This window comes from Maylandia zebra, linkage group LG15 (assembly GCF_041146795.1).
Source record: "Maylandia zebra isolate NMK-2024a linkage group LG15, Mzebra_GT3a, whole genome shotgun sequence".
Lineage (NCBI taxonomy): Eukaryota > Metazoa > Chordata > Actinopteri > Cichliformes > Cichlidae > Maylandia > Maylandia zebra.
In genome coordinates this window covers 4804561-4831186 of record NC_135181.1, presented here as the reverse complement: position 1 = coordinate 4831186, position 26626 = coordinate 4804561, and the positions used below count along the sequence as shown (strand labels likewise).

At 41.7% G+C, this 26626-nt stretch overlaps 1 protein-coding gene across 4 annotated transcripts; it reads left to right on the top strand.

Moving 5' to 3' along the window:
- mgab (MAX dimerization protein MGA b) lies at positions 1–26102 on the top strand. 4 transcript variants are annotated; one of them, XM_076873725.1, is made up of 22 exons: positions 1–87; positions 3739–4940; positions 7025–7478; positions 7633–7738; positions 7964–8077; positions 8190–8306; positions 10857–10970; positions 11147–11552; positions 13159–13336; positions 13530–13758; positions 13899–14071; positions 14255–14450; positions 14536–14765; positions 15513–15758; positions 16023–16284; positions 19029–19648; positions 19965–20062; positions 20151–20196; positions 20329–20487; positions 22768–22879; positions 23088–23771; positions 23871–26102. In XM_076873725.1, the coding sequence occupies exons 2-22, from the start codon at positions 3775–3777 to the stop codon at positions 24737–24739; spliced, it is 6579 nt and encodes a 2192-aa protein (XP_076729840.1). In that variant the 5' UTR covers positions 1–87; positions 3739–3774; the 3' UTR covers positions 24740–26102. The 4 variants fall into 4 exon arrangements, with proteins under 4 accessions (XP_076729840.1, XP_076729839.1, XP_024660977.2 ...); XM_076873724.1 differs by lacking the exon at positions 1–87 and adding an exon at positions 1297–1499; XM_024805209.2 differs by lacking the exon at positions 1–87 and adding an exon at positions 1297–1856.
- Positions 26103–26626: the final 524 nt, after the last annotated feature.

Genomic DNA, 26626 nt, shown 5'->3' with positions numbered 1-26626 from the left:
AGAGATCCTGCAGAGCCCGACTGAAAATGTGATTTAGTACTAATTTTATACTTAGCTATCCGCAGTGTTAACATCTGTAGAGCAGAGGTAAGTTTTGTATGGTTCATGTTTAATGAAACTTATGTAATATCAATTTAGAAAAATATCAGAATGAGGAAAAATGAACGGCTTTTTCCTTCATTGTTATGTGCTATTATCTATTATATGTTTATACAAGTGTTATTACCGCAACGATAAGGCATAACAACGCAGAAATATACTGAACACTTTTATTTATTTATTCAGTCAGTCACATACATCACTAGATTTACTGGCTCTCACACCTCCTGCTGATCAAAAACTGTGGCAGGTATCAAAACACCTTTGCATATGTTTTTGTTTTTCCCTTTTGGTACTAAACAGAAGTACACAACTCACATAAACATTGTGTGCCAATTCAGTTGTCTTCATGTTGATTTTGTTGGGCTAAAGGGTTGCCTTTGGTTTCCCATGTCTATGTCTTTCTAAGGTAAAATGGCTTAACAGCACTTAATTTAGGGCGTGCAATTTACACAAAATGCGCATATAGACAACATATGCAGAGCACAGTAGGCTAGAGTGTAGCCTATATAGCCCAGCTGCCCAAAGATAAAGTGGAGGAACTGTGGAGGTTTTTGAGATTTTCACGTGGCTAAAATTCAAACATTGAATGCCATCTCGCTATTATTATGGAGCTTTTTATTACATTTTTATTACTGGGGTTTCCGGATAAGCTATGACTACACTTCCGGTATGGTAGCGTAGGCCTATCCTGTAAATTAGATTACTTTATGCTTAGATCAAGAGCGTTTTGCTAAAAATATTAGCGACCCAATAGGGTCTAACGGTATTCTTCCAGCTTTTTTAATTATTTTTTACAATTCAATATGTGCAAATTCAATATGCTATTTTTTGTCCAAATATTTATTCTTAACTTCAACTCCTGGCCACCATCTTGTCCCGTAAACAAAGCCAATCAGCCTTGCTCTTTTTTGTAGACAAGGTCAATTTGGTAATAGTTTATGAGCCACTGATTTCAGTTGCACATATTAATGTTGATACATAATACTACAAAGATACAAAATTACTTTCAGTGTTCATTTGTTTTTTTCGTACGTTTGCCACCGTGATGAAACAACTGGCCGGTCGTCCACTGGGAGCTTGCGCATTGGCTACTGGATCTCTACCACCATGGTGAACGTGTTACGTCACAGCTCGAGAGCACGGATGTGTGTGTGTGTGAGAGTGAGAGAGAGAGAGAGGGGGGGGGGAGCAGAGAGGACAGTGTGTGTGTGTATGTGTGGGCTAAGAGAGGGTGAGAATGGAAGTGTGATCGAAAAAGGTAGAAGAAGTCAAGGAAACAGACAGGAAGAGAGAGAAAGTGTCACGCCTTTGCTCTCAGTGCGCGAATCACACATCCTAAACATTTTCGCGCAAACTTGCAGAGAGTTGTCCTTACCGGCGCGCGGACCGCGCTCGAGGTGAGAGCGAGCGAGAGAGAAAAGAAATATTTATGTATATCTCCTGGATGGCGGACTCCCGCTTCCCTCGAGCTGGCGGGCCGGGAATCACGCGCCATTGAAGAGGGGGGTGGTGGGTGGAGGTGGGGGGTGATAGTGTGCATGCGCTTTGGCTCCACTGCGTGCACACTCGGGTCGGTCGATGTGAGCACAGTGGCGTGGCTCTCGGCCTCCATTTGCCAGTTTGTGTTTATGTTCGAGGGATTCTCCGAGGCCCTTTTAACGGCGACGGCGACGTGCAACAGTTGGAGCTTCGCCGCTGAACGATACTGTTGCCTCGCTGCGGTCGGCCACGAGGTACCGAAGCGACGCTGAAAGGTGAGGCTTTAGTGAAACCTGCAACTTTTCCAACTTGGTGAGTGGTGGAGCGGGCGGCCTTCCTTCTCCGCGGTGTGTGAGGAAGAAAGAGCTGCTGGTTTAACAACTTAAATTCTTAACGCCGCTTCTTATTGCAGGGAGTGAAATAGTTATACGGGAGTGACGCTGGGAGTTTATATTGTAAACATGGAGGTGATAAGCCGTTTTAGGCTCTCGTTGTGGTGTTTAACACCTTTAGACTTGAAGCATCCGTGTGCCGGCGTGACAATGTGATTAGGAAATTAGAGGAGGGGGGTTAGGACAACAACAAAAAGGGGTTACCTTTATAGTTTCTGGTGTGCCGTTGACCAAGATCATTTCTCTTGGCTTTCAAGGTACAAACGGTGTTAGTGGTTCATCCTTGTTTAAAATGTAGGGCTGTTTTTCCGTCCGTGTCCTGAGCTGGAAGCCCATTGGTCAGTCATACTGAAGTGGTCTCCTGCAATGCAAAGTCCAGTTTTCCCCACAGGGCCACGAGAAATTGTTCAAATGATCTGAGCGCCTTTTGATTGTTTATATTTGTAGTATTCGTCTTGAATGGTGTGATGGTGGCTTCAGGAGTTCTTGCGTAGGAGCATTTAACATGTAGTTTAAAATAATCTTATTAGTCTGTTAAAAATTTAGAAATATACGAGTTTTACTTCAGTTTTAGAGACAGGGCAGGTCTTTTAAATGTAGTTTTACATTTTTAACCAAAATAAATAAATAAATAAAAAACCTAGAGATCATCAGAGGAGCACACATAACCCAAGGTTGTAAATAAATTATGTTCCGTCCCCAATTAAGTTTCTAATTTATTTTTCAGGGTATTTGGGGACAGGATGTGCCTTTCTGAAAAACAAAACAAAAAAACACCCCTTGATTAGTGATTTTGTTATTTTTACAGTATGGTCCTGATGAACACAAAGGGACGTTTTTATGATTCGTGCAGATCAGATGTCTTGAAATTTGGTCTGGTTTGCTTACAAAACATTCAAACAGCCGGCAGTCACAGAAACTAGTGGCCGGAGATCATTTAATTTTGACACGATATCAAGTCTTTACACCTAAGATGAGCTACATTCATCTCGAGTCTTCATTTGATTTCACAGTACTTGTGTCAGCGCCTTGAATAATGCCTGTGTCTTTAAGCAGCCCAGTATATGCTGGACTTGTCATTTGTAACACTTACTGTTGCAACACCCTATAGCGATTAGCCAATTCTCAGTAGTGCTGAACAGAGATCTGCTGAGGTGAACATCAGTATATTTTGTTGTTGTTATTATTGTTTACTTCACCATTTCGTGTATGGTAAACAAACACATCTTCACAATAATAAAGTAGCTGAACAGTTTACGAGTCTTTTATCTCTCCATCAGGCCATCTTTGAACATTTTTAGGGACAAACTGATGAGGTACAGCAGATAAACATCGGCAACCGCCATTGGTTAATGTCTTCTTTTTTCAAGTATCAGTCAGATATCAGTCAGCAAGAGCAAAAACCACTGCTCTTTAGATGCATCGGTGCATCCCTGTTTGGCTTCTTTAAGTAAACACACATTTTCAGCGGTCTCTGAGTTGATTGGCACATTTTGGTTGTAATCATTTCTGAATGCAAAGTCTTTACATTTCTGGGTGCAGCTTTCCAGGCTCCTCTTTCCTTCCTGCCACAGTTTGTTCTGCTTGGATGAGTTCTAATTGCATCCTCTCTGATCATTGTTTATATTATATTTATTCTTCATTTTGTTTTTCTGTCTTTAAAATGAAATTCTGCTGGTTAGATTGTATCAATGTAATACATGTTGTATCTGTGAATGCTGTTATAGCGTACAAATAACGCTGTCTTTTTTTGTTTGTGTGTCAGGTGTCTCATGCAGTGTGATGATCAGAGCCACCGGTGATGTCCGCCTTAGACTCTGAGCTCCCACTCATGGAGGAAAACCAGGCAGTGGAAGGTGAGAAGGGCACCATGCTCAATGCGCCCTTCTCCGCTCCTCCTGCTTCCATTGCTTCTTCAGCTCCTCCGTTCCCAACCTTGACAAGACCTAATTTCACTAGTGATACAGTGAATGAGAGCAAAGCTGTCTCCATGGCGAGTAATGATTCCAGTGCTGCTGTTTCTTCACCTGCTGAAGCTAGCCCAGCTAAATCTGCAGTAACATCAGCTTCTACCTTAGAAGGAACTGTTGAAAAAAGCCCAGAAGCCTTGCATATAACATCCGCATCAGACTCCCTAACGTGCACGGAAACGAGCATCGTCAATATGCCTGAATCAACATCATGGTCATCTGCGTTGCCCGCGACCACATTTGGCAACACGGACATGGAAAAAGACTTTCCTGCGGTGCTGACCTTCAAAGGTGTCAGTGTTGTTTTGGAAAACAACAACGTGTGGAAGCAGTTCTACAAGTGTGGGACCGAGATGATTCTCACTAAGCAGGGCCGACGCATGTTCCCGTACTGCCGATACCGCTTGACTGGCCTGGATCCCAATCAGCAGTACAGTCTGGTCCTGTCCATAGTCCCATCGGGTCAGTACAGGTACCGCTGGAGTGCATCCAGATGGGAAGTCACCGGGCGAGCAGAACATCAAAACCAAGGTCTGATCCGGGCATTTTCACACCATTACTCACCCTGTCGCGGCTCAGATTGGATGAACAGCTTGGTGTCCTTCTACAAGCTCAAACTGACCAATAACTCCCAAGACCAGGATGGTCATATAATCTTACACTCCATGCATCGCTACATTCCTAGGCTTCACATAATACCTGTTCCAGATGGAGGCATGCCCACAGCTGACAAGCCTGTAGTTATGGGACATGAAAGCATGACTTTTACTTTTCCACAAACTGAATTTATGGCTGTGACGACGTATCAGAACTTTCGGATTACCCAGCTGAAAATTAATCACAACCCGTTTGCAAAGGGATTTAGGGAGGACGGGAACAACCCCCGTCTGAACAGAATCGCTAGAGAGGCTCAAGCTATTGTGAAGACGGAATACCAGCCCACAGTGATCGAACCTGCCGAACCCAGTGAAAACCAGGAGGAGGTACTGGATCTGAGGTGGGTTTTGTGTTGTTTCTTCCTTTGTTTTAACATTGGCAAATTGCTGTGTTGTCACAGCAAAAAAAATCGAGAAATGCGTTTTTTGTATTGACACACTGTTACTAACTATTATACTTTTATGTGAGTGCTATACTTTTGTGTTGTTGTGATGGAGTCTAGGTAATTATAAGTGCACGAGTAACTGAACATTTATATTCTATGCATTTAATTGACCTAAAAATCCTACATGATCAAACGGATCACTTAAAGACAACTAAACTGACCAACCACTTTGTTAGTTACACTTCGTTAGTACTGGGTTGGACTCCCCTTATCCTTCAGAACTGCCTTAATTCTTCATGGCAGCAAGGTGCTGGAAACATTCCTCAGAAATTTTGGTCTATATTGGCATGATGGTATCACGTATAGCCCCTTTCTACTGTACCTACTCTGGTTGGTTTGGCTTGGCACACCTCAACTTGTTTTTTGGGGTTTTTCATTAGGTGCTAGCATCTAGTACCAGGTATATTTTTTTAGTACCTACTCTGCCGGGGATCCGAGCAGTCTTGGGTGATTAAAAATATGACGTCAACAAACTGCATGCAACCAACTGGCCCTTCAGTGACATCGTTCAGTGAGTCATGAGGGTGTCTCCTTACGAAAATCCAAACCACTATTTTTTTTAAACTTGACAATGAGGGAAATGGCTACACAAAAAACACCTTGTTTCCTAAGTCTGCCAAAAAGACATACAAACAGCGAGTATACCATTGCTTCAACGTCCTCCTTTGTAGTGGCATTCGTGTAGCATACAAATGACATCGTGGGACTTTTGGCCGCATTGCTGTAACGACCACATGCACATTAGATTGTACTCAAATGTAATGGAAAACAACCAAAACAGAGTCGAGTCGAGCCTTGCGAAGCCTAGTAGGTGCTAGTGGAAAAGGGGTAATAGTTGCTGCAGATGTGTCTGCTGCACGTCCACCCAAATTTGCTCTGCTGGATTGCGATCTGGTCATTGCCATGTTCAAGAAACTAGTCTGAGATGATTTGTGAAATACGGCGGCCCTGGTCTGCTCAGAAAAAAAATCCCCAGACCGTTACACCACCATCAGGAGCAGTGACAATTATCAGACCAGGTAGTGTTTTTCCAGGCTTCTAGTGTCCAATTGGCACTTGGCAGTCAGTGTGTTGTGCTTCAAGGTTTGACATGTCGTGCATTCAGAGATGCTCTTCTTCATGTGTTTGGCTTCCTGTCAGCTTAAAGCAGTCTTTCCATTCTCCTCTGACCTTTGACATCATTGAGGCATTTTCCACCCAGAGAGCTTGCACTCACTGGATTATTTTCAATTTTTTTGGGCCATTCTCTGTAAATCCTAGAGATAGGTGTGTGGGAAAATTCTCTATAGGTCAGTATTTTCTGGAATACTCAGACCAGCCATTCTGGCACCAACAACCATGCATCATTCAAAGTCAAAGTCACTTTTCTTCCCCATTCTGACGCTTGGTTTGAACTTCCAGTGGGTAGACTTGACCATTTCCACATGCCTAAATGCATTGAGTAGCTATCATGCGATTGGCTGTTTAGATGTTTGTTTTACTGAGCAAGTGAACAGGTTTCCCCAATGAAGTGGCCGATGAGTCTATAAACTCATAGTGTGTGTGTGTGTTACATAGAATACACCACAGTGGAACAGCACGCGGTGAATCGCTGCAAAAAACGTCTGCAGCGTATAAACTCAGAATATTTGCACAAGTTCTGATTCATTTATTTTGCAACTCTTCAAATTTAATTGAGGAAATACTTTATATAATAATACAAATATTGCAGTTGTCTTGAATGCAATATAAAAGTATAATAATCAGAACATTTTTGCAAGCTGTTTGTATTGGATTGCATGCATTATTAATTTCTTACTTGACTGCCTCATTAGGTGTAGGAATTTGTGAAATTGCCAGATAAACAGCTGGAAACAGCTTATTAAAATGCCACTGCCACATGCTGTTCCACCTCAAATGAAAGGATTTTGCACTGAGATCATGATTAAATCCACTTGTTTGGTATCAATAACCAATATTAACTTTTATGTGTCTTACAGTGCAAACAGTCAAAATGACTCTGCTTCTCTATCAAATGTGCAAGAGACCCGATTGGTACTGAAGCCCATAATGTCTAAACCTGCTAGAAAAGATGAACCATATGTCCCCTGCATAAGAGGCAAACATGCTCTTGGTGATCTTGTGCTTGTTGCACCCAAGCAAGAAAGCGCTGCCACCAGTGTAGCCCCTGAGGTGCAGCAGGACTTAAAAGTATGGATGTCGCCTAAAGCAAGATCTGTGACTGCTAATTCCTTAACGTCTACCCCTGGATCATCACCTCGATTCTGTAAGAGGAGGAAGAAGATGAACAGACGTTGGTCAAATTCCCGGGGAAGAGAGTGTAAAACTGCAGCAGCCTCCTCCACAGTCGTCCACAGCCCATCACTGACAGGCGCTATGCAACCGGAGATGGATGATATAGAAGGCCTGCTGTTTGTGTCGTTCACCTCAAAGGTAAAACACTGAAAGTGATCGCATTGGATGCTCAGAGCACATCGGCATGTTTCCAGAAGGTGTAGTTTCATTTAATAAAGGGAGGAGTGGTTCCTTCAACATTCCACCTGATATCAAATAAATCTTTAAGCTTTAATGCTCTTTTATGTCACAGCAAGCTCTTGAGGTTCATGTCAGGAACAAGATGGTCAGTACCTCATCGTCAGCATCTCCGGCTTCCCTAACAACCCCAGCACCACCGACACAAACAAGCGACCAACGTGAGGATTTTCTTTCTTTCTTTCTTTCTTTCTTTCTTTCTTTCTTTCTTTCTTTCTTTCTTTCTTTCTTTCTTTCTCTTCAGTTAATTAAACTATGGAATAAATATTTTTGTGCCTTTTTTTTTATTAAAACCCTGTTTTTCTTTAAATATTATTGTGGAATCTTTAATATACATTTTTAATGTTGTTTGCCCGAATCTGAAATTGTATCTGTGGTGTTGACAGTGAACGTGAATCCAGAGACCGATGAGGCGAAGATGGCTCGTTTCGAGACTGCGCTGCTGAATGAGCTCAGAGTCCACAAACACAGACAAGTTATCCATCCCGTCTTGCAGGAGGGTGAGTATACAACGGGCATAGTCTTTCAAGTTGTTACCTAAGTTTTATAAAATAAACTAAAGCACAAGAAAACAACCCAAAACACTCTCACTGTTTTTACCGTTTCTCTCAGTGGGCTTGAAGTTGAGTTCCTTAGACCTCACTATGTCCATTGACCTGCAGTATTTGGGTGTTTCCCTCCCACTACCACCTCCAGAACACAGCAAGACCACCACTGTGTCTCCTGGTGGTAAGTTGGGCTGAATCTTTGACAGTTTGTGCATGTTTGATCGAGGTCCTTCGATTGCTTCTTTTGCACAATATCTTATGAGTAATTTGTCGTATGCTGTTGTCATAGTAAGAAAATAGGCGGACAAGTATTGCAGAAAACTAATCAACGCGAGACTTGTCAGAAAAGTCCTTTAAATGGTACAGTGACCTATGCAGTAGGTGGAGATGTCAGTGGCAAATTAGAGCGAGTCACATTAGACTTCTTGAATATGGTAAATGGCCTGTATTTGTATAGCGCTTTACTAGTCCCTAAGGACCCCAAAGCGCTTTACACATTCAGTCATTCACACACACATTCACACACTGGTGATGGCAGCTACATTGTAGCCACAGCTGCCCTGGGGCACACTGACAGAGGCGAGGCTGCCGGACACTGGCGCCACCGGGCCCTCTGACCACCACCAGTAGGCAACGGGTGAAGTGTCTTGCCCAAGGACACAACGACCGAGACTGTCCAAGCCAGGGCTCGAACCGGCAACCTTCCGATTACAAGGCGAACTCCCAACCCTTGAGCCACGATCGATATGATCAATACTATATAAAACAAGTTTTTCTGCGTTTTTTAACAACTGCTTGGTGCAGTCACAAAGCTACACAGCAAGTGGTTATATCTACATTTGGCGCAGTTATAAGCCCACTAATAATATTTCATCTAAACTTCATGCTCAGCAGGTTTGTGCATGTTTGGTAAGGTGTCTCTGATAGTAATGTGACAAGTGCAGTTTCCTCCAGACACATTTTTTTTAAAATCTTCTGATATTGTAACAGTTATACATTCCTTTGTTGCATCTTAACTGAACTACTGTAATGCAATGTATGCCGGACTTAGTCAATCATCTCTTGCTCATTTACAATTAGTCCAAAATGCTGCAGCCAGATTCTTGACTGGAAAAAGAGAGATGTTATTACTCCAGTGTTAGCAGTTTTGCACTGGCTCCCTCTGCATGACAGAATCCAATCTTAGAAAGTCATAGAAATATTTAAAAGGTCTTTGAGGCCCGCCTCTCGATCACTCCTGCTCACCCCACAGTTAAAGCTTATTTCAAAGGGAGCTCATGGCTTTGCTGTTGTTGCACCAAAACTCTGGAATGACATCCCAGATGACCTCATCCGCTGTGGCTGTTTTTAAGTCTTCTGTCAAACTTTTGGAAACTGCTGATTTCTGGAACTGTGATTGGACGATTAGTTGCTTTTGGGTTATTTCATGTAAAAACTCTGAATACAGCAGGATGTTTTCAGGAACCCATTTATTGTATGTTATTTTAGTGTAAAGCAGGCTTTTAAAGGGATTTTAAATTTATAAATGTGCCGTGCCCCTCTCCTCACCCCTGAACTGGTTACGGCAGACAGCTATCCCTCTCTGAGCCTAGTTCTGGGGGAGTTTCTTCCTGTTTAAAGGGAGTTTTTCCTTCCCACTCTCACCAAGTGCTTGCTCATAAGACGACACCTAATTGTTCCAGGTTTCTCTCTTTTATTATAGAATCTTTAGCTTCTAATATAAAGTATCTCGAGGTGACTGTTGTTGTGATTTGGCACGATAACTGCTGTGAGCAGTGAATTAGTTATCACAACTTTTTAATTTTTTATGCCTTTTAGGAAAGCTTGCACTAGCTTCAAAGCAGACTAACTCAGTTCATATTGACTAACTTGGGGAATTGGTGTGCCATGGATGGTTTATTCTTCGATTTAAAGCAAGTTTGATTCATGTGTCTGATTGCAATATACTGGTGAAGCGCTTAGTGCTGCTGGTCACTTATTAGGAGAATTTAGCAAATTATTGAAAACCGAAGCATGGAAAGTCTCCCAGTCTTAACTAGAGATCTATTATTAAAGTACTGAGTGTGGCCCTAAGATTCGGTGTGTTGAATTTAGCTGCTTTTCTGTTTCTTTCCAGTAAAGTAAAGAACTTCATACATGATCACATGCAGCGGCATTGTAAGAAGATGTTTTAACAGCTTTATTGGAATGAATTAAACTCACAAAAGTACAAAAAGCACCATTTCCCCGGGTGCTTATCGGTACTCCTGTAATAAGGAGTCGGGTACTGACTGGAATTTTAAACATCCTCTGTACCCTTCACTAGCTTCAAACATTCAAGCCAAAGTGATGACAGCCATCACTGCTGACGTCGGCTGCTATGACACAGAGACCGAAAAGCTAGTTGGAAATCTCAGATTCTTTTTTAGGAGTTAAGATTTGTTGTGTGGGTTTTCAAAGGGTGTGTGTCATATGAGGTTGCAGATCTTTCTTGATGAGTTTGTCAGTCATGCCACATTAAACCTTTGCATAATGTCAAGACAGAAGTGATTAGGTGATGGCTCTTGGGCGATCAGATAAGAAAAGAACAGCTGAACTTGAAGGAGTACAATTTTCTCTTCAGCAAAGAGAATAAAATTGGCATCAAATTCTGATTAAAATTTGTGTTTCTGCTGCAGAACTCAGGCTGGCATTGTTAAAACATAATAGTGTGCTGTGACCTGTAACTAAAGGCATTATGTTTGCTGCACAGATGAGGCACTACCCTTCATCTCCAGAACGGGAAAGACAAGTGACATGACGAAAATAAAGGGGTGGAAAAACAAGTTCGTAAAAGCCAAGGAAACATCGTCTTCCAACGGTGAAGGTAAGGGCTGCTCGTCATATTGTTGCTGCAATGTTCCTTTTATCATGCCGTGGGATTAGTGTAGTCATTCTAATTACCAAAAGATTAACTGAGCTGAAACCAGCTGAAAGTACTTGCGTCTGATTCATTATTCTTCCTCAATAAATTAAAGTCCCTTTCTTCTTTCTCTCTAAAAGGATTACAAAAGAACCTCTCTGCCTTCTGCAGCAACATGTTGGATGAGTACTTGGAAAGCGAAGCTCAGCAAATCAGCGAGCGCGCCGCTGCTTTCTCTACAAACCCAGAAGGCTCGGTGTCCTATCAGCTGCCCGCTAAAAGCTCCAGCTATGTAAAGACCCTGGACAGCGTTCTCAAGCATCGAAAGGCTCCTTCGAAATTCCCGGTGGGGGCCAACAGGCCTTGTCCCCTATCCCACAAACCACTGCTCTATTCTGCTCTGACGTCACCTGCTCCTCCGCTGGCCACGCCAGCAGCCCCCCATCAAGCAGGAGCTAAATTCACATTCCAGGCTGCGTCCTCGCTGAGGCAGCCGAGTGATGCTTGTGGTTCTAGTAATACCCAGAATCAGGGAGTTTCACAGAGGTAAGGATATATTTTAAATTTAGTCACATTTGATCACATGTTTTGTGTTCTGAATTTGATTGGCTACTGATGTGGCTAAAGGTTATTTGAGTTGAGAATCGATACTTTGTTGCAATAGTAAGAATTTATAATTCCTCTAAGGTGACATTTCTCATAAAATAGATGCAACAAAACCAAAGATTTTTCATTTCAAAATGGGAAAAATGCCACGATGATCACTGATACTGACTTTTTGTATTTGTATTTATGAAAGCCCTCTAAATATACTGATTTACTGTAGTTACCTACATTGTTTTGTAGGTAACTACAGTACAGGTTTAGTATTAGTTGATGCTTTTCAAAACCCAGCTGCAAGTTTTATGCAAGTTTTATCATTTGTCATTTACCAGCTTAAAGTGAATTTCAACTCTCCACCTGCACTCTCAGGACTTTCTTTCTTTTGTGACTTTAATGCACTTTAAATTATTCTTCAATTTATCCACCAAAAGCTTTTTACCCCTCAGCCATAAAAGGCCGATGGGATATTGTCGTCACCCTGACGGTTGGGTGGGTGGTGTGGACACCCAGGTTTGTGAAAGGGATAACTCAAGAACTTGTCTACGTAGGATTTTAAAACCATACCATAGGTGAATCTGCTAAAAGTCCCAGAGGAGTTTGAATCTCAGTTTGACCTTGGTCTGAAGGTCACAGTTAGAGGTCAATTTTTCTATTTAAAAAAAAGAAAGAAAAAAAAGCAGGAAGTCACCTAGGATTGGGACTTTTCCATTAGTACCTACTAAGATCGACTCGCCACAACTTGACTTGACAATCAAATAGCACCTAATTTGTATGGTCGACACTCTCATGACTCATCGAATGATGCCACTGACCAGGCAATCGGTGGCATGCAGTCTGACGATGTCACATTTTAGTACCTGCTTGGATCACTTGGAACTCCGGCCGAGCAGGTACTATTTTAGTACTTGGTACCAGGTGCTATGACCTAATGGAAAACCATGGCGAACTCGTGAGTCGATCTGAGTAGGAACTAATGGAAAGGGGCTTATTAGGAGTGGTAGCAACAACAACAGAGAGGTAACACTGACAGCCATCAGTATTTTTTCCACTAGTTGTTTATGAGTTTCACAAAACTACGGCGTTATAGTAGACTGTTTTCGAACAATGTAGAATCCATAGTATCTATTAAATTGATATTAGAATTGTATTTATAGAAATATAATTAATAAAATTATTAGAAAGAGGGGAAAAAAAACAAAATGTTACATTTTGAGTCATGAACTATTTTGCACTTTTTAAGTCCATTCACTTTTTTTTTTATCAGTTTGTTTGGGTGGTTATACATCTTTATTTATTTTTTTAATCAAAGGTTATAATATCCATCCATTTTCTTCTCACCCATACTGTAGTTTTTGGGTTATCCAAATCCAGCCACATCCAGTGAAAATGACTGCAGTTATTGATCGTGCAACCCCCCTTTTCACCACTACATTGGCGGGCATATACATAGGCTTCCTTGCTTTGTAATTAGTCCTGTAGCTGTAGTTTTGCTTCACATCAGTACATCTTTTCAATGAACAATTCTTCTCATTTCATGTTTCTTCCCCAGGTTGTCAGAGATGAGCTTTGGTCAGAACCAGGGGCCGATGTCCAAACCTTCGGGGCTCACCAAGTTCCAGCACAAGCTGCTGGAAATGGAGACGGCAGCTTTGAACCAGGGCCTCAGCAGAACACAGCTGACTACAGAGAGGCTGTCAGCTGCTCTGACTGTGTTACTGACAAAACAGGTATGTAGCATGTTTGTCCTCTGCAGGAAGTGTAGGAATGTCAGTGACGACTTCATTGTTTCATTCTGTAGTGATGTTTTTCAAAGTCTCCCTGGCTTTTATAATATCAAATGTAAAGGAGGTACATTAAAGAAAAGCACACAAAGTGATTTTTCAAACTCTTTTGATGACTCTCACTTCTCATTTTAACCAGACGCAGCCCAGCCAGATCTTGAAAGTGCCCCCTTCTCCAAATAAAGTTGCTGGACCTGAATGTGGTCAAGAGTTCTGCAGACTTGGCTGTGTGTGTTCCAGTCTGCAGCACCTGAACAGAGGCCATCTCCACTGCAGGCGGCCTGAATGCATGTTTGGCTGTGCCTGCTTCAAACGCAAGATCACTAAGCAGACGTCCACAGGGGAGAGCCAAGAACATCCTGTTTACTGTAAGATCGAGTTCAAGTTATTTCAGTATCATTTGTGTGTTGTTGACGATTTTTTCCCTGATTCTGACCGCAGTCTTTCAGAGTCTTTCTTTGCTCAGTTTGGTCACAAGTGTTAATGAGATACTTTTTGCCCTCCCCAGCGATGACTAATATGGAACATGTGGTCCAGCCTCGCCAAGGCTCACATGCTAATAAACTGTGGAAGCGTAATGGCAGTGATGAGGATCCAGAAGCAGTTTTTGTTCCAAAAATTGCACCCCTCCATGTGGTTACACCAAAGGTCCAAAGACGCAACAGTGTATTTCCACAACCGGTAAAATAAAATTGCTTTTTTTTTTTTTTTAATTAAATGCTGATGCTGAAGATTGTTATTTTGCCATATTGATAATTGCTAAGTTTGTCAATTGCAAAAAACAAAGCAAATAAGTTTTTCTTTGTATTTGTTTACAATTTGTCCTGTAATCTCATTAAAAAGAGACTAAAATCTTCATTGCAGATACGTGAAGAAGACAAGGATCCAGTGTATAAATATTTGGAGAGCATGATGACATGTGCTCGTGTAAGAGAGTTCAATAGCAAGCCGCCTCCTCAAGTCACCATAGAGCCTAAGATCTTTGCACCAAACGCCCCAACAAAACCACAAAAAACCACTGACAAGTACTACAGCACTTTACCAACTGTCAACAAAGCAGGTAAGAAAAATAGCTGCACTGTAGTGAAGTGGGATATTAAAGGTGTTTGTAGTTGTTTAAAAACATATTTCCCTGTAACCTCCAGGTGAAAACGCATCTCAGGAAACTGCATGTAGTGAAGTAGGAGCAAGGAAGCAAATACAGATCCAGTCAGTGTGTCGGTGGCAGAACGACCAGAGGATGATCCTGGAGGCTTTATGTCAGCGGATGAATCGTGATCAGCTTTCCCAGCGTTTCTACATTGGTCCTTACCGCATCTGGCCAATCAGCAAGATCATTATGCGGAAGCCCAGCGGCTCCATCGTCACCTACCAGGTACTGAAGATTTGGGTATAGACTATATTAGAAAGAGTTACCCACTGGATTGTGAAATCATGTTTTGATGCCTAAACTCAGGAGCAGTTGTATTTAGTTGTATTAGGCAGTACAAACAATATGTGCAGGCTATGTGTGCTCACACCTTACCATGCCTATAATAACCCTTAATGCTGTTTAAATGGATGGGTTTTTGAAAAAAAATCACTCTTTACAGTTTGGGTGTAGTTAGCTACAGAACCAAAAATGTATTTATTTTTTGGGCCTTTTTACGGTTTTATTTGAAAGGGTACAGTGAAGAGTGACAGGAAAGCAGAAGGCGAGAGAGACGGGAAAACATGCAAAGGGCTGCATGTCGGATTCGAACCCGGGCCGGTCGCTCTCAGCCATGCGGCATATGGTTGCCTGCTAATTCCGCTGAGCTAAGTGGGCGACTGTTGTTGTGATTTGGTGCAATATAAAGAAAATTAAACTGATTCTGCTTTAAAGTCTGACATTTTAACATCGGCATCTATTGAGTTTGACCAGCTTTGGAAGATGGCCTTAGATGGTCCTTGTGGTTACTACTGTTTGGGCACTTCCCATGTTGCAGTGGCTTCCTCAGTGGCTGCTATCTGTTGGGTGCCTAATAATCCTGCTTTTGACTGTTGGAACATTTGTCCTCACTTTCTTTGCTTTGTTGCTTTTTCGTGTGATGACGTGATGTACGGCGTTCTCTACAGTTCTGTACTTTTTTTTTTTCTATAGGTGCAAATTAGCAAACCATCAAAAGCCAGTGATTGTGATGATGATGATGATGAATGTGACAGTGATGAGGAAATGCATACCAGTAAAGGCCTTGATGAGAACACTGATGTAGAGGAGGAAGATGGCCAAATCGAAGAGCCGCAGATGTGGTTTGGAGTGACACCCTTTCTGAGTGGAGTGATGCCTGCAGGAACGCTGAGAGCCGAGAGAAAACCTGCTGGTTACCAAGCACCTGGACTTATACAGGTAAGGGCTTTGTAAAGTTGGATCAAATACATCCATGTGCCTGGGAATTTTTAAATTCTCCGTTACAGATTGTCACTGGAAAAAATTTGCACTGAGGTTTGGATGTTGAAGGGGGAAAAAATGTGATTTGCATTCAGTAATTGGATTTATCCTTTGGAAAAGATAACAGTGTGTGGCTATTTAAGGACTAACAAACACACAGCTACACCAGCTGAAATATACAGATACTTTCTAAAATATACATATGCATTCCTTCCACTGCAGGTAAATGGCAAATCCTACAATCAGGCCAGACTGCAGCTTGGAAAGATGGGATCTTTGCATCCAGCTAACCGCCTTGCTGCCTACGTCACAGGACGACTAAATGCTTCAGTTGATGTTCCTCAGAAAAATTCTCAGAAATCAGACTCTACACATAAAACCAGCACTCCAAAAACTGGCACCGTAAAAGTTGCAAGCTCATTAGTCAGTCCAAGTATCGCTGCAAGGAAAACTACTGATCTGAAGACACTAACGCCGTCACCAGGTAAGCTTGTCTCTCTGTTGCTAGACCACAGCAGAGGCACTTTGTTTTACATACCTGATCTGCTTTATTCAAAACTACCACCTCCTAAATGTGCTGCCTGTTCTTCCCTTTCTCTGGCTTTCTAGTGAAAATCAGAATTCATTTAAAAATCACATACAAAGCCTTAAATGGTTCAGGTCCTTTTTCTGCAGCAGTGCTAGAGCTGACTGTGCTTTTGAGGTTGTAGCGGCTAAATTTTGAAACTCACTTCCTCAGCCCATCACGTCGGTTAAATCAGCGGTTTGCCTTTTGACTGCTGAAAACTCATTTTAGCTTTTCCTTGGTTCATCACCCATTCCTGTAATTCACACCGAATACTTGCATGTAAGTGTGTGTGCATATAAACCAATAGAGATACTATGCACGAGGTTTGTTTTTATTCAAACTGTGAAGCAATTTGTAACTGCGTGCTTAAGATATTCGCTGTCTTTATCATCGTCTTAAAGGACGTGATGCTGAAAAACAGGACAGTGTGTTTGGAAAGGCTCTTAGTAAATGTGGTTTTTCACGTGTTCTAGCTGAGCAGAAGCTAAAACTGTTTTTAGTATAGTCATGTGAAAAAAGTCCACCACTTTTATGTCCGAGATTTAGTGCATAATAAAACATTTGATTCTTACCAGGCTATAAAATTCTGAAATACCGCCTCACATGAATAGCAGAAATATGTGTGAAAAGCTAAGTACACCCAATCATACAGTAACTTGAAGTAATTGATCTCTGTGTGTCTTTACCAGTATCCCACGTTGCTGTGGAGGAATTTTGCCCCACTCGTTTTTACAGTGTTGCTTCAGTTCATTGAGCATTCATTTATGCACAGCTCTCTTAAGTTCCCATCACAGCGATCCAATCATGTTGAGGTCTAGACTTTGACTGGGTTAGTGCAACACCCTGATTTTTTTGTTTTCAGTCATTCTGCTGTAAATGACAGTGCTGGGGATCATTGTCCTGTTGCATGACTCAGTTTTGGCCGAGTTTTAGCTGTTAGACAGATGGCCTCACGTTTGACTCTGGAATACTTTGGTATACAGAGAAGTTCAGGGTTGACTTAGTGACTCCAAAGCACTCAGGTCCTGTGTAGAGATGGGAATTGATAAGAATTTAGCGATTCCGATTCCTTATTGATTCTCATTGGCTCCACTTTGAGTCACCACCACCTCTAAGCAGCGTATCAAAGACATTACATTTATGCAAATTAATTACATGCTGAGTGTTCAAATCTTTGTGAATTTTGGAGATTTTTGTTGTGATCAGTGTTGGGGTCATTCTTTTTTTTTTTTTTAAAGTAATTATTGCATATATGCAGAACACTTTTCTTAAAACTAATGCAGTACGGTAGTTAATTACACCCACGATAAAAACAGTCGTTATACTACTCGTTACGTTGCTTTCATGTTACTCTCTAAAATGATCTGAAACACACTGTCTCATAACTGCCATTTAAAAATATAAACATACAGGCTACAACCCCACACACCAACACAAATACCTATCCCGATGAGGACAAGTGTGATCTTTCTCTTAGTATTTAGGTACGTACACAAAGCCGACAGCACAACTCAAAGATGAAAACCAGTACAGATTTTAAAGCGGTTGTCATGGTGATTCTACTGTAGAAACATGAGCCGGTAGAAACTGAGGTCATCAGTTTGTTACCTGTTGAAGTTCAGCAGTGGCTTGTTTCTGTCCTAGAGCAGTCTCCACTTTACAATCGCACTCTCAGCCTTTTGTGCAATGAAAATAAAATAATGTCCATATCCACTATTTTCCAGTTCTCTACAAGAACCGATTCTCAATTCCAATTCCTGCAAAACAATACCAAATTACCACCCCTACACCACCATGCTTGTCAGTTGGTATTTGGTTTAGGCTAAACATGGTGCTGTGGTTTATGACAATCAGCATCTCCACTTTGATCTTTCCATTCCCATTGTTCCTTGTGGTTTGTTCAGATGCAACTTCACAAACTTGAGCTGTGCTGCCATGTTCTTTTTAGAGAGAAAATCCTTTTTCACCACAACCCTCCCAAACAAGCCATGACAGTATTTGTTGTACTGTCATGAACTACTTGCAGTTTCTCCGATCATTGCACAGTCTGACCTTAGGGTGAATTTTCTGAGATATCTACTCCTGGAAAGATTGACAGCTGTCTTTGATGTTTTCTACTTGTAAATAATCATTCTTACTGTAGAATCATGGTCTTTTAAGCCATCAGAGACTGATGGGGAACAGTTGGTTCTCTAAGGTGATTGCTGATGTCTCTCCTCCTTGGAATTGTGAATGCGCTAGACCTGCAAACTACCAAACCTTCTGCTTTTATAGAGGTGCTCAACCTTACTGATGATCTGTTAATAAAGTGCCTTTGGTTATCAGCAAATGGCTTCTTCTCTTAGTTTTGATCGAAGCAGTAAAAGAGTACTTACGCTTTTTTAGTTTGCTTTTCCTTCTTAGCTTAATTTTTGTTGAATAAATAATAGGACAGTGTAAGATGTCAGCTGGGGTTGTATTTATATAACATTAAGTTGTGGTAAGGACCAGATGATTTGTTAAAGCATTAGAATTGATAGAGGGTAGATGAACCTCAAGAAGTGACATCAGCTTAATCAAATAGAATAGAAGTAAACATGTATCGCTAAAAACACAGTTTTGTTAAAATAATGCAAATATTATCATCTCATCATGCTGAACTAGTTTTTTCTTTTTTTCAGTTTTCTTATTCCCTCCATGCCTCCAGAGCAAGGGACGCATCTCATTGGGGCAACAGTCACAGAAATCATCCAACATCAGCTCTGTCCAATCACTTTCCTCAGGCCAACACAACTCAGACTCTTCCTTCCAGAGCAGCTCCTCCTCCTCGCCTGTCTCGCTCACCGTCTCACAATCACTGAAAAGCCCCAGCTTTTTAGGACAGAGTGGAACCTATTCTTTCAGGATCTGCCCTCCGTCCAACCAGGGCACCGGAGGACAGAAGCTACCTGGTGTCTCCCTGCCCGGGGGCTTTACCCTCATTCAGCTCCCAGCGCCCGGAGCTGATGATGCAGCACAACAGTCAGGACATCTAAAAGCATCAAACATGGCGAACAATGATGTCCTGTTAAAAAAAGACGGTGCAGCTGGGTGTCCTGCTGCGGACACAGTGAACGCAGTCAAGAGCTCTTTAAGCAGCAAATTAGCAGAGCCCGGCTCCTCCCCTGAGCTGGTTTGTGATGGGAAGATCCCGTCAGACGAGGGCGATGAGGCCAACGGCAAGCAGGCAGAATCAAACCTAGACATCGCTTCAGACACAAGTTCCTACTCATCAGACAGTGAAGGAGAGGGAGACGAAGATGTAAGTTTGAGAATTACACTTGTTTTTTATTTTCTTTGAGTGCTTAGTGATTTATTTTAATGGAAGGCCCTCTAAACTGTAAGTGGACAATGGTTTATTATAAATGTAAAGATAAAAAAATCAGCTGTCAGCTCATAGAAACAAATCAGTCCAACTTTAAATACATGTAAAATTTAAACTGGGTGCAAAAATTCAAATTGGTTCATCTTTAACTCTAATTATAAAAACACTAAATTGCTTTAGAAAATATGAAAAAGTAGTCGGCCTAATCCTGACGTTGTTTGAAAAAGCTCATCATGAATGATGTTGTCTTCAGGATGAGACGGTGGATGTTGAGACTGTAGAAGAAGTGAAACAACAGATGGCCATCGCTAAACTGAAGAAAGCTCTTTCCAAGGGAGTACTGCAATCACGGTAATAAAAAATGAACATCTGGATGTTGAAATTAAAGCATAAAATTGTTATTTACCGTCACAGCTGAAATTTGTTTATCATCATTTAGAGATTCCAGAGAAGATTTGGGATCATTTTTGGAACTCGACTCCCAGGTAAGACAAGCGCCAGCTTAGACCGCCATATTTAATTGCCCTCACTTTATATAGCTATAGTAGGAACACAGTTCTTTGTATTATAAGGCAGTATGTATAGTGTGTTTTGAGTTTTCACTGCATCTCCTCCAGGATCTCATTGATTGTGGTGAGACAAAAACCAAAAAGAGGCGCGAGAACCACACAGTGCTAGAACGGCTGAGAAGATCGGAACAGCGAAACCTCTTCGATAAACTCCAGGCTGTCCTACGGAGTGACCCAAGAGCTCCCAGGCTCCGCCTCCTGTCATTGGTTAGTTCTGCATGCTGCATTTTTCCTTCTAAAGTGGAAACTGCAAGACAACTAATGGGAAAATGTAATTCCACTGAAGGTTGTGTGCACTTTCTACTACTTTTTAATACTTTTTATCACAATAACAAGGTCATGTTCTCATTAAGTTGTCCAGAAAGATAAACGTAGATTTGAGTTCCTGTCAATGGAAAAACATGTGGGAGTTTCCTCTGGTCCGAATCAGTTTGAGTTTGTAAACTTGTAAATTGTTGCTAGCACGTACAGACCTTTGCATATATATGTAGCACCTGCACAGTCCAACCACAACAAGGAGGAAAACAAGCCAGAGTTTGATTTAAACAGACTAAACACCATAGGTGTGAAAACACCATAAGATCAGATCTCAGGTTGTCCCCTTCATCTTATGCCACCAACATGAGAAAACGAATCCCACAACTGTCACATTTAGATTCAGAAGCCACTACACTGAAAGGAATACATGGGCCGCACATGTGGTCACAGAGCACAAATAAAAATAAGAGTAAAGGAAGCTTGCAGAGGAAAAATTATATGGTGATAGTTAATTAATTTTACTGGGTCAAATTCTCCTTAAATATGACACACTTGTGGTTTAGTTTTTACATTTTTTAAACGTTTTAAAAAATCAGTTTTACAGTGAAGTCTTTTTAGTTTAGGGTTTTTTGTTTGTTTGTTTGTTTGTTTGTTTGGTTGGTTGGTTGGTTGGTTGGTTGGTTGGTTGGTTGGTTTTATGGGCCCATATTCAGCAAAAGAAAGTTCTCTTTTTTAATCTTTACTCAGACTTGTTTAAACATTTGTTTGGTTGCCCCCTTCCGGATTTTCTATGTTTTTGTATGTTTTTCAAACTTAAATGTTTTAGATCACAAAATAAATTTAAATATTAGACAAAGATAACACAAATAAACACAGGATGCCATTTCTAAATAAAGGTGTTTATTATTAAGGGGGGAAAAATGTAAACTTACATGGCCCAAGAAATAACTGTGGTAATCACATCTTTGGAAGGCTGCGTTCAATTTCTCTCGCCACACCCAGGCCTGATAACTGTTCTTAACTCATTCACTGCCAGCCATTGGCAGTGAATGAGTTAAACCCATTGACTCATTCACTGCAATTGACGGCTATAGACGTCAATGGCAGTGAATGAGTTAATCAAGAAATTACTTAAATAGAGCCTGTGTGACAAAGCGGAGAAGACCAAAAGATCCTCAAAAGCCAGACATCATGCCATGATCCGAGGAAATTCAGGAACAAATGAGAAACATGGTAATTGAGATCTCGCAGTCTGGAAAAGGTTAGAAAGACATTTCTAAAGCTGTGGGACTCCAGCGAAGCACACAAATGGTAAACCTACCCTGGAATTACCAATCAACCAAGATTACACAAGAGCCCAGGGACGCCTCATCCAAGCTCTTGCTGAGCAAAAAGAACATAAAGGATCATCTTAGTTTTGCCTCTTTTGGAAAAAACAAACAAACTCTGGACTGATGAGACAACAGGTGAACTTTTTGGAAGGTGTGTATCCAATTATATCTGGTGTCAAACTAACATGAAGGTGTTTTAAGAAAAGGAACATACAAACAGTAAAATATGGTGGTGGTTGCGTAATGGTCTGGGGGTGTTTAGCTGCCTCAGCAAAATGCCATCTACCAAAACATCCTGAAAGAGAATGTCCGAGCAGCTGTTCGTGACCTCAAGCTGAAGCACACACGGGTTCTGCAGTAGGACAGTGACCCAAAACACAGCAGCAATACCACCTCTGATTGGCTTAAGAAAAACAAAATGAAGACTGTGGAGTGGCCGGGCCAAAGTCCTGACCTGAATCCGACTGAGATCCTGTGGCATGACCCTAAAAAGGCAACTCATGCTCAAAACCCCTCCGATGTGCTTGAATTGCAACAATTCTGCAAAGATGAGTGGGCCAAAATCTCTCCACAGCGCTGTAAAAGACTCATTGCCAATTACTGCAAACGCTTGATTGTAGTTGTTGTGCTAAGGCTGGGCCAACCAGTTATTAGGTCTAGAGGGCAATCACTTTTTCACACCAGGTCATGTAGGTTTTGATTTTTTTCCCCCTTAATAATAAACACCTTCATTTAGACACTGCATTTTGTTTACTTGTGTTGTCTTTGTCAACTATTTAAGTTTGTTTGATGAAAACATAGGAAATCAGGAAGGGGGCAAACACTTTTTCGCAGATCTGTAGGTGTGAGTTTTTGGCCTCACCGTCAACACTCGTTTTTGCCATTTTGTGTTTTTTAGGCCCAGAAAGAAATTCAGAGCCTGGTTAGGACCTCCAAACATCTAGAACAGGCAAAGAAGATGCTGACGCAGATACAGTCGGGCTATGTAGAGACACTCTCTCAGTTGTCTGGTATGTACACTCTGTGTTAATGCACCTTTTCTTGCCCTGTATTGGTTTTTGTACTGTTTGAATGCACTGAGTTTGCATGGAGAATAACTCGAAGCTTGCTATCCAGCACTTGTGTACGACATCCTGCTCTTGTGTCAACATAGAGACTTGATCGCCAGCAGATCTGCTTGTCACTAACTTTCTGTTTTTTCAAATATAACATTTTTAGGAAAGTCTCAAAATGTGATCAGGCACAAACTAAAGGAGGTGTGCGAAAAACAGAAAAGGAAAGAGAAGACGGTGAAGTGGACGCCTTTCTTTTCCCACCTGCTACAGTCCAGAGCCGCTTTACTACAAGCCAGTGCTCCCAAGTCTAACCCCACGCCCTCATCTTCAGTACAGCCTGACGTCGGGGCTCCTTCTCAGGCTAACACAGCCACAACTCCACACAATTTAAAAACGATGATAACCCTGCTCCAGCCTCTCATGCGAAAAGCTCCAACTGAATCCTGTCCAAAGACACCTGTATCTAAACTTGTGCCTCTGCTGGTATCCTCTCCAGCTCAGGTTGCGAACGCTGCACCCCGGTCCCAGGTGAAAATTGAGCAAGGTGACCATGTGGCCTCAGTCCAAGAGAAAAAGTCTCCATCAAACTTAGAAGTCAAACAGAAAGTTTCTGGAGAGCCAGACCAGGCTACTGGTTCCCACATTTCCAGTTCCCAAACAGATCAGCAGTCTCAAGACCCGCCCGGTAAAGCTTCACCTCAGGCCCCCACAGCCAAAGAAGGAGCCTCACCTGTATCCCCAACAGCTAACTGCACCAGCACCAAGGTTCACACTCCAAAGCCTCTGGCTCTTCCTCTTATTCGCTCCAAGACTGGCAGGCTCATACTTCCCTCATGTCTGAAACCAAGTAAGCACTTTGATCAGTTAATACACCAAATTTAAATTATCTTCCATTTAAATGTGTTACTATAATATTATTGCATATGTTTGTGTTTTTATCTTACAGTTGGCCAAGGCTTCTATACACTCATGGTCATGAAACCCAGGAAGAATGAAGAGGAAGGTGATGCTAGCTCTTCAGCTAAGATGAAGCTATTTGAGCCATCAGACGCTACCATATCTGCATCAGACCTGCCTTTGGATTCGGAAACTGGGCATAACCTCAAGAGCAAAACGGCATCTTCAGATTCCGATTCGAAAGTTTCGGGTGTAATTTCCCCCCAGGCTGAGCTTGCCACCCTTAACAAATCAATGTTTGTGCCTTCAGTGGATCTTAAAGCTACAGAAAACAACAGTGAGGGCAGCACAGGTGCAGGCATGAGCACAACTCTTCCAGCTGCCCACTTGAGGTTTAATCGTGTGTGTTCTGTCAAGTCCGAGGCCGATCCAAGCCTTCCAGAAGCCCGTCGAGGAAGGGGCAGGCCTCGAAGGAACCCTGCAAGTACTGCTGTGGGTGAAAAGGAAAAGTGTAGTGTGATAGAAGAGACCAATAAATGTGTCAGCAAAGGTGAAATATCTGTGCTGCTTGAAGAGAAACAAAGTAAAAAAATTACTTTGGAAGAGACCAAGAAGGAAGCTGAGGGCCTCGCAGGCAATGTCGGTAAAGTAGCAGATATTCCTGTGCCAGTTAAACGACCCAGAGGAAGGCCTCCGAAAAGAAAGTCGGCACCAGTTAAGCGTCCTGCAAGTAGTCCCCTCAGATCCAGCTCTAAGAAACTTAAATGCAATCCCTCCGCTAAGGCAACTGAAAGCCCTACCACCAAGACGTCGAGGCCTTTAACACGCGGTGCTTTAGGAAAAGACTTCCCCAGCGCAAAGAAACGGTCCTGGATAGACGTAGAAAAAGAACTGGAACCTGACCTAGAATTTGCATAGTTGTAACAAACGTCCTTTCACTACAAAAACGAATCTACGCTCTGAGAGTCTCACACTGAAATCTCACTCATGACTAAAGATGTCTTCACATGTGAACTCTGGACTCCGAATCACATCGGAGCCTTTGTGAAAGTCGTCTCTTCTCACATGTACAACACGGCAGGAGGCGGTTTGCTTCAGACACCTTCTCATTGTTAGGTTTAAGTGAAGGCGCTGCCTGGGACCAAGCAGGTAAGGGTGCATCCACCTGCCCTCTGTGCTATTCTCACATGGGCACAGTTGATTGAAGCAGGAGTTTTTGTTCTGGGAAGCTGGTTGTAAAAGACTAATTTGTGTGTAAATGAACTAAGGATGCAGCATCTTTTTCTAACATCATCTTCACAGTCTTACTTGAAGTTTCTCTGCTTTCTGCTGATATTGGCAGCTCGAGTCACGTGTGTCAATGAAAGTGTCACCAAATGTGCCTGTCTGAAAAAGCCAAAGGATCAGGGCCACGGATAATAACTGCTGCTCTTTTCTGAACTCAGTGGACTTCTTTCATAATGTAGAGAAAGGCTGATTTATTTTTTTTTGTATAAATGATAAAACTGCATTAAGAGACCTGCTGAATGTATTCATGAAATGAATCAGTTTTGATATCAATATTTTCCAGCAATGAATGATCTTTAAATATGACCAACTTTTAGGTGGAGTATCGAGATGTATTTGAATTATGTTTAACTTTGAGCGATTCTTCACTGAACTCTCTTATGCAAAATAAAACTATACAGATATGTTCTGCGATCCAGCATTTTAAGCCTTACAATGTAAGCTGAGTGTCTGTTCCCAGCTGGATGATGCACAGCTTTAACTCTATCACGTCTTAAAAGGTGTAATTTTTCAATGGGTGCTAGATAATGTGTTACTAATCTGTAAAAGCTCATCAGTAGTTGCACTTTAAATGTTTTTTTTGGTAGAAATCACCCGTGTTGTCTCCTGTTTGCATTAACCTGTAACGTAACACATTAAATCAGCATTATAAAGTCATCTTTGAATAAGTCAGTACACATAAACCTGATGTTTTGGAAGCGATGCAAGACGTGTAGCTGTGGTAGACGTGTACCTAATGTAAATAGATTCTGTGAATATTGTGGGTTTTTTTTTAATTGCATAACAGTTTGTCTTTGGATGATATCGAAACACTGGTTATCTTATCTCAGTCTGAGTGAATTCAATGCATTTATTGTCCCATCCTTCACTTAAAATACCACCATTTTTGCTTTGTTTGATGTCTTCAAGCCAAAATGTGGCTGATTTCATGTGAATGGTGATGTAACGGCATCTCTTCTTGGAAATAAAACCGTTTGTGTTCCTTGTTTTCAGACATCTGTCACAAATAACTTTTTTTTTTGGGGGGGGGGGGGGGGGGGGGTATTTCATCTTGTCTTTACATATTATGAACTAATCCTGTCTGTACACCAACACCTTGGATTGAAATCAAATCAGATGTGATTGAAGTGCAGACTTTAAGCTTAAATTCAAGAGGATTAAAAAGTATTTTTTGAGATCTTTATGAATAAACGTTCAAACTGTCAACAACCACCTGAGGTACAATCTCTGGAGATCACCAAGTACTGTTGTGGTTCCTCTCTCGAGATGCCCTGTCAGCCCTTTACCGTAGCCACCTTCACTTATTGCTCATTTGTGGGTCTCTGCATTCAGTTTTTGTAAGAACTGCAAACCTGCTCTGTTAGGTTGAGATCAGGTGACTGACTTGGCCATTGAAGAATATCTAATTTGTTTGCCTTGTGAAAGTCTGTCTGATCAGTTTTGCAGCATTTGTCTAAATCCGAGGAGAAATTGTTGCCCTGTACATGTCACAATCCATCCTGCTGCTTCTATCAGCAG

What these genes read in the sequence shown, in the direction of transcription:
- mgab (XM_076873725.1), top strand. Translation starts at nt 3,775, where the DNA reads ATGTCCGCCTTAGACTCTGAGCTCCCACTCATGGAGGAAAACCAGGCA. An exon ending in AATCAGGGAGTTTCACAGAG is followed by an intron (nt 11,553 to 13,158) that starts GTAAGGATATAT and finishes TTTCTTCCCCAG; the next exon opens with GTTGTCAGAGATGAGCTTTG. An exon ending in AAGCACCTGGACTTATACAG is followed by an intron (nt 15,759 to 16,022) that starts GTAAGGGCTTTG and finishes CTTCCACTGCAG; the next exon opens with GTAAATGGCAAATCCTACAA.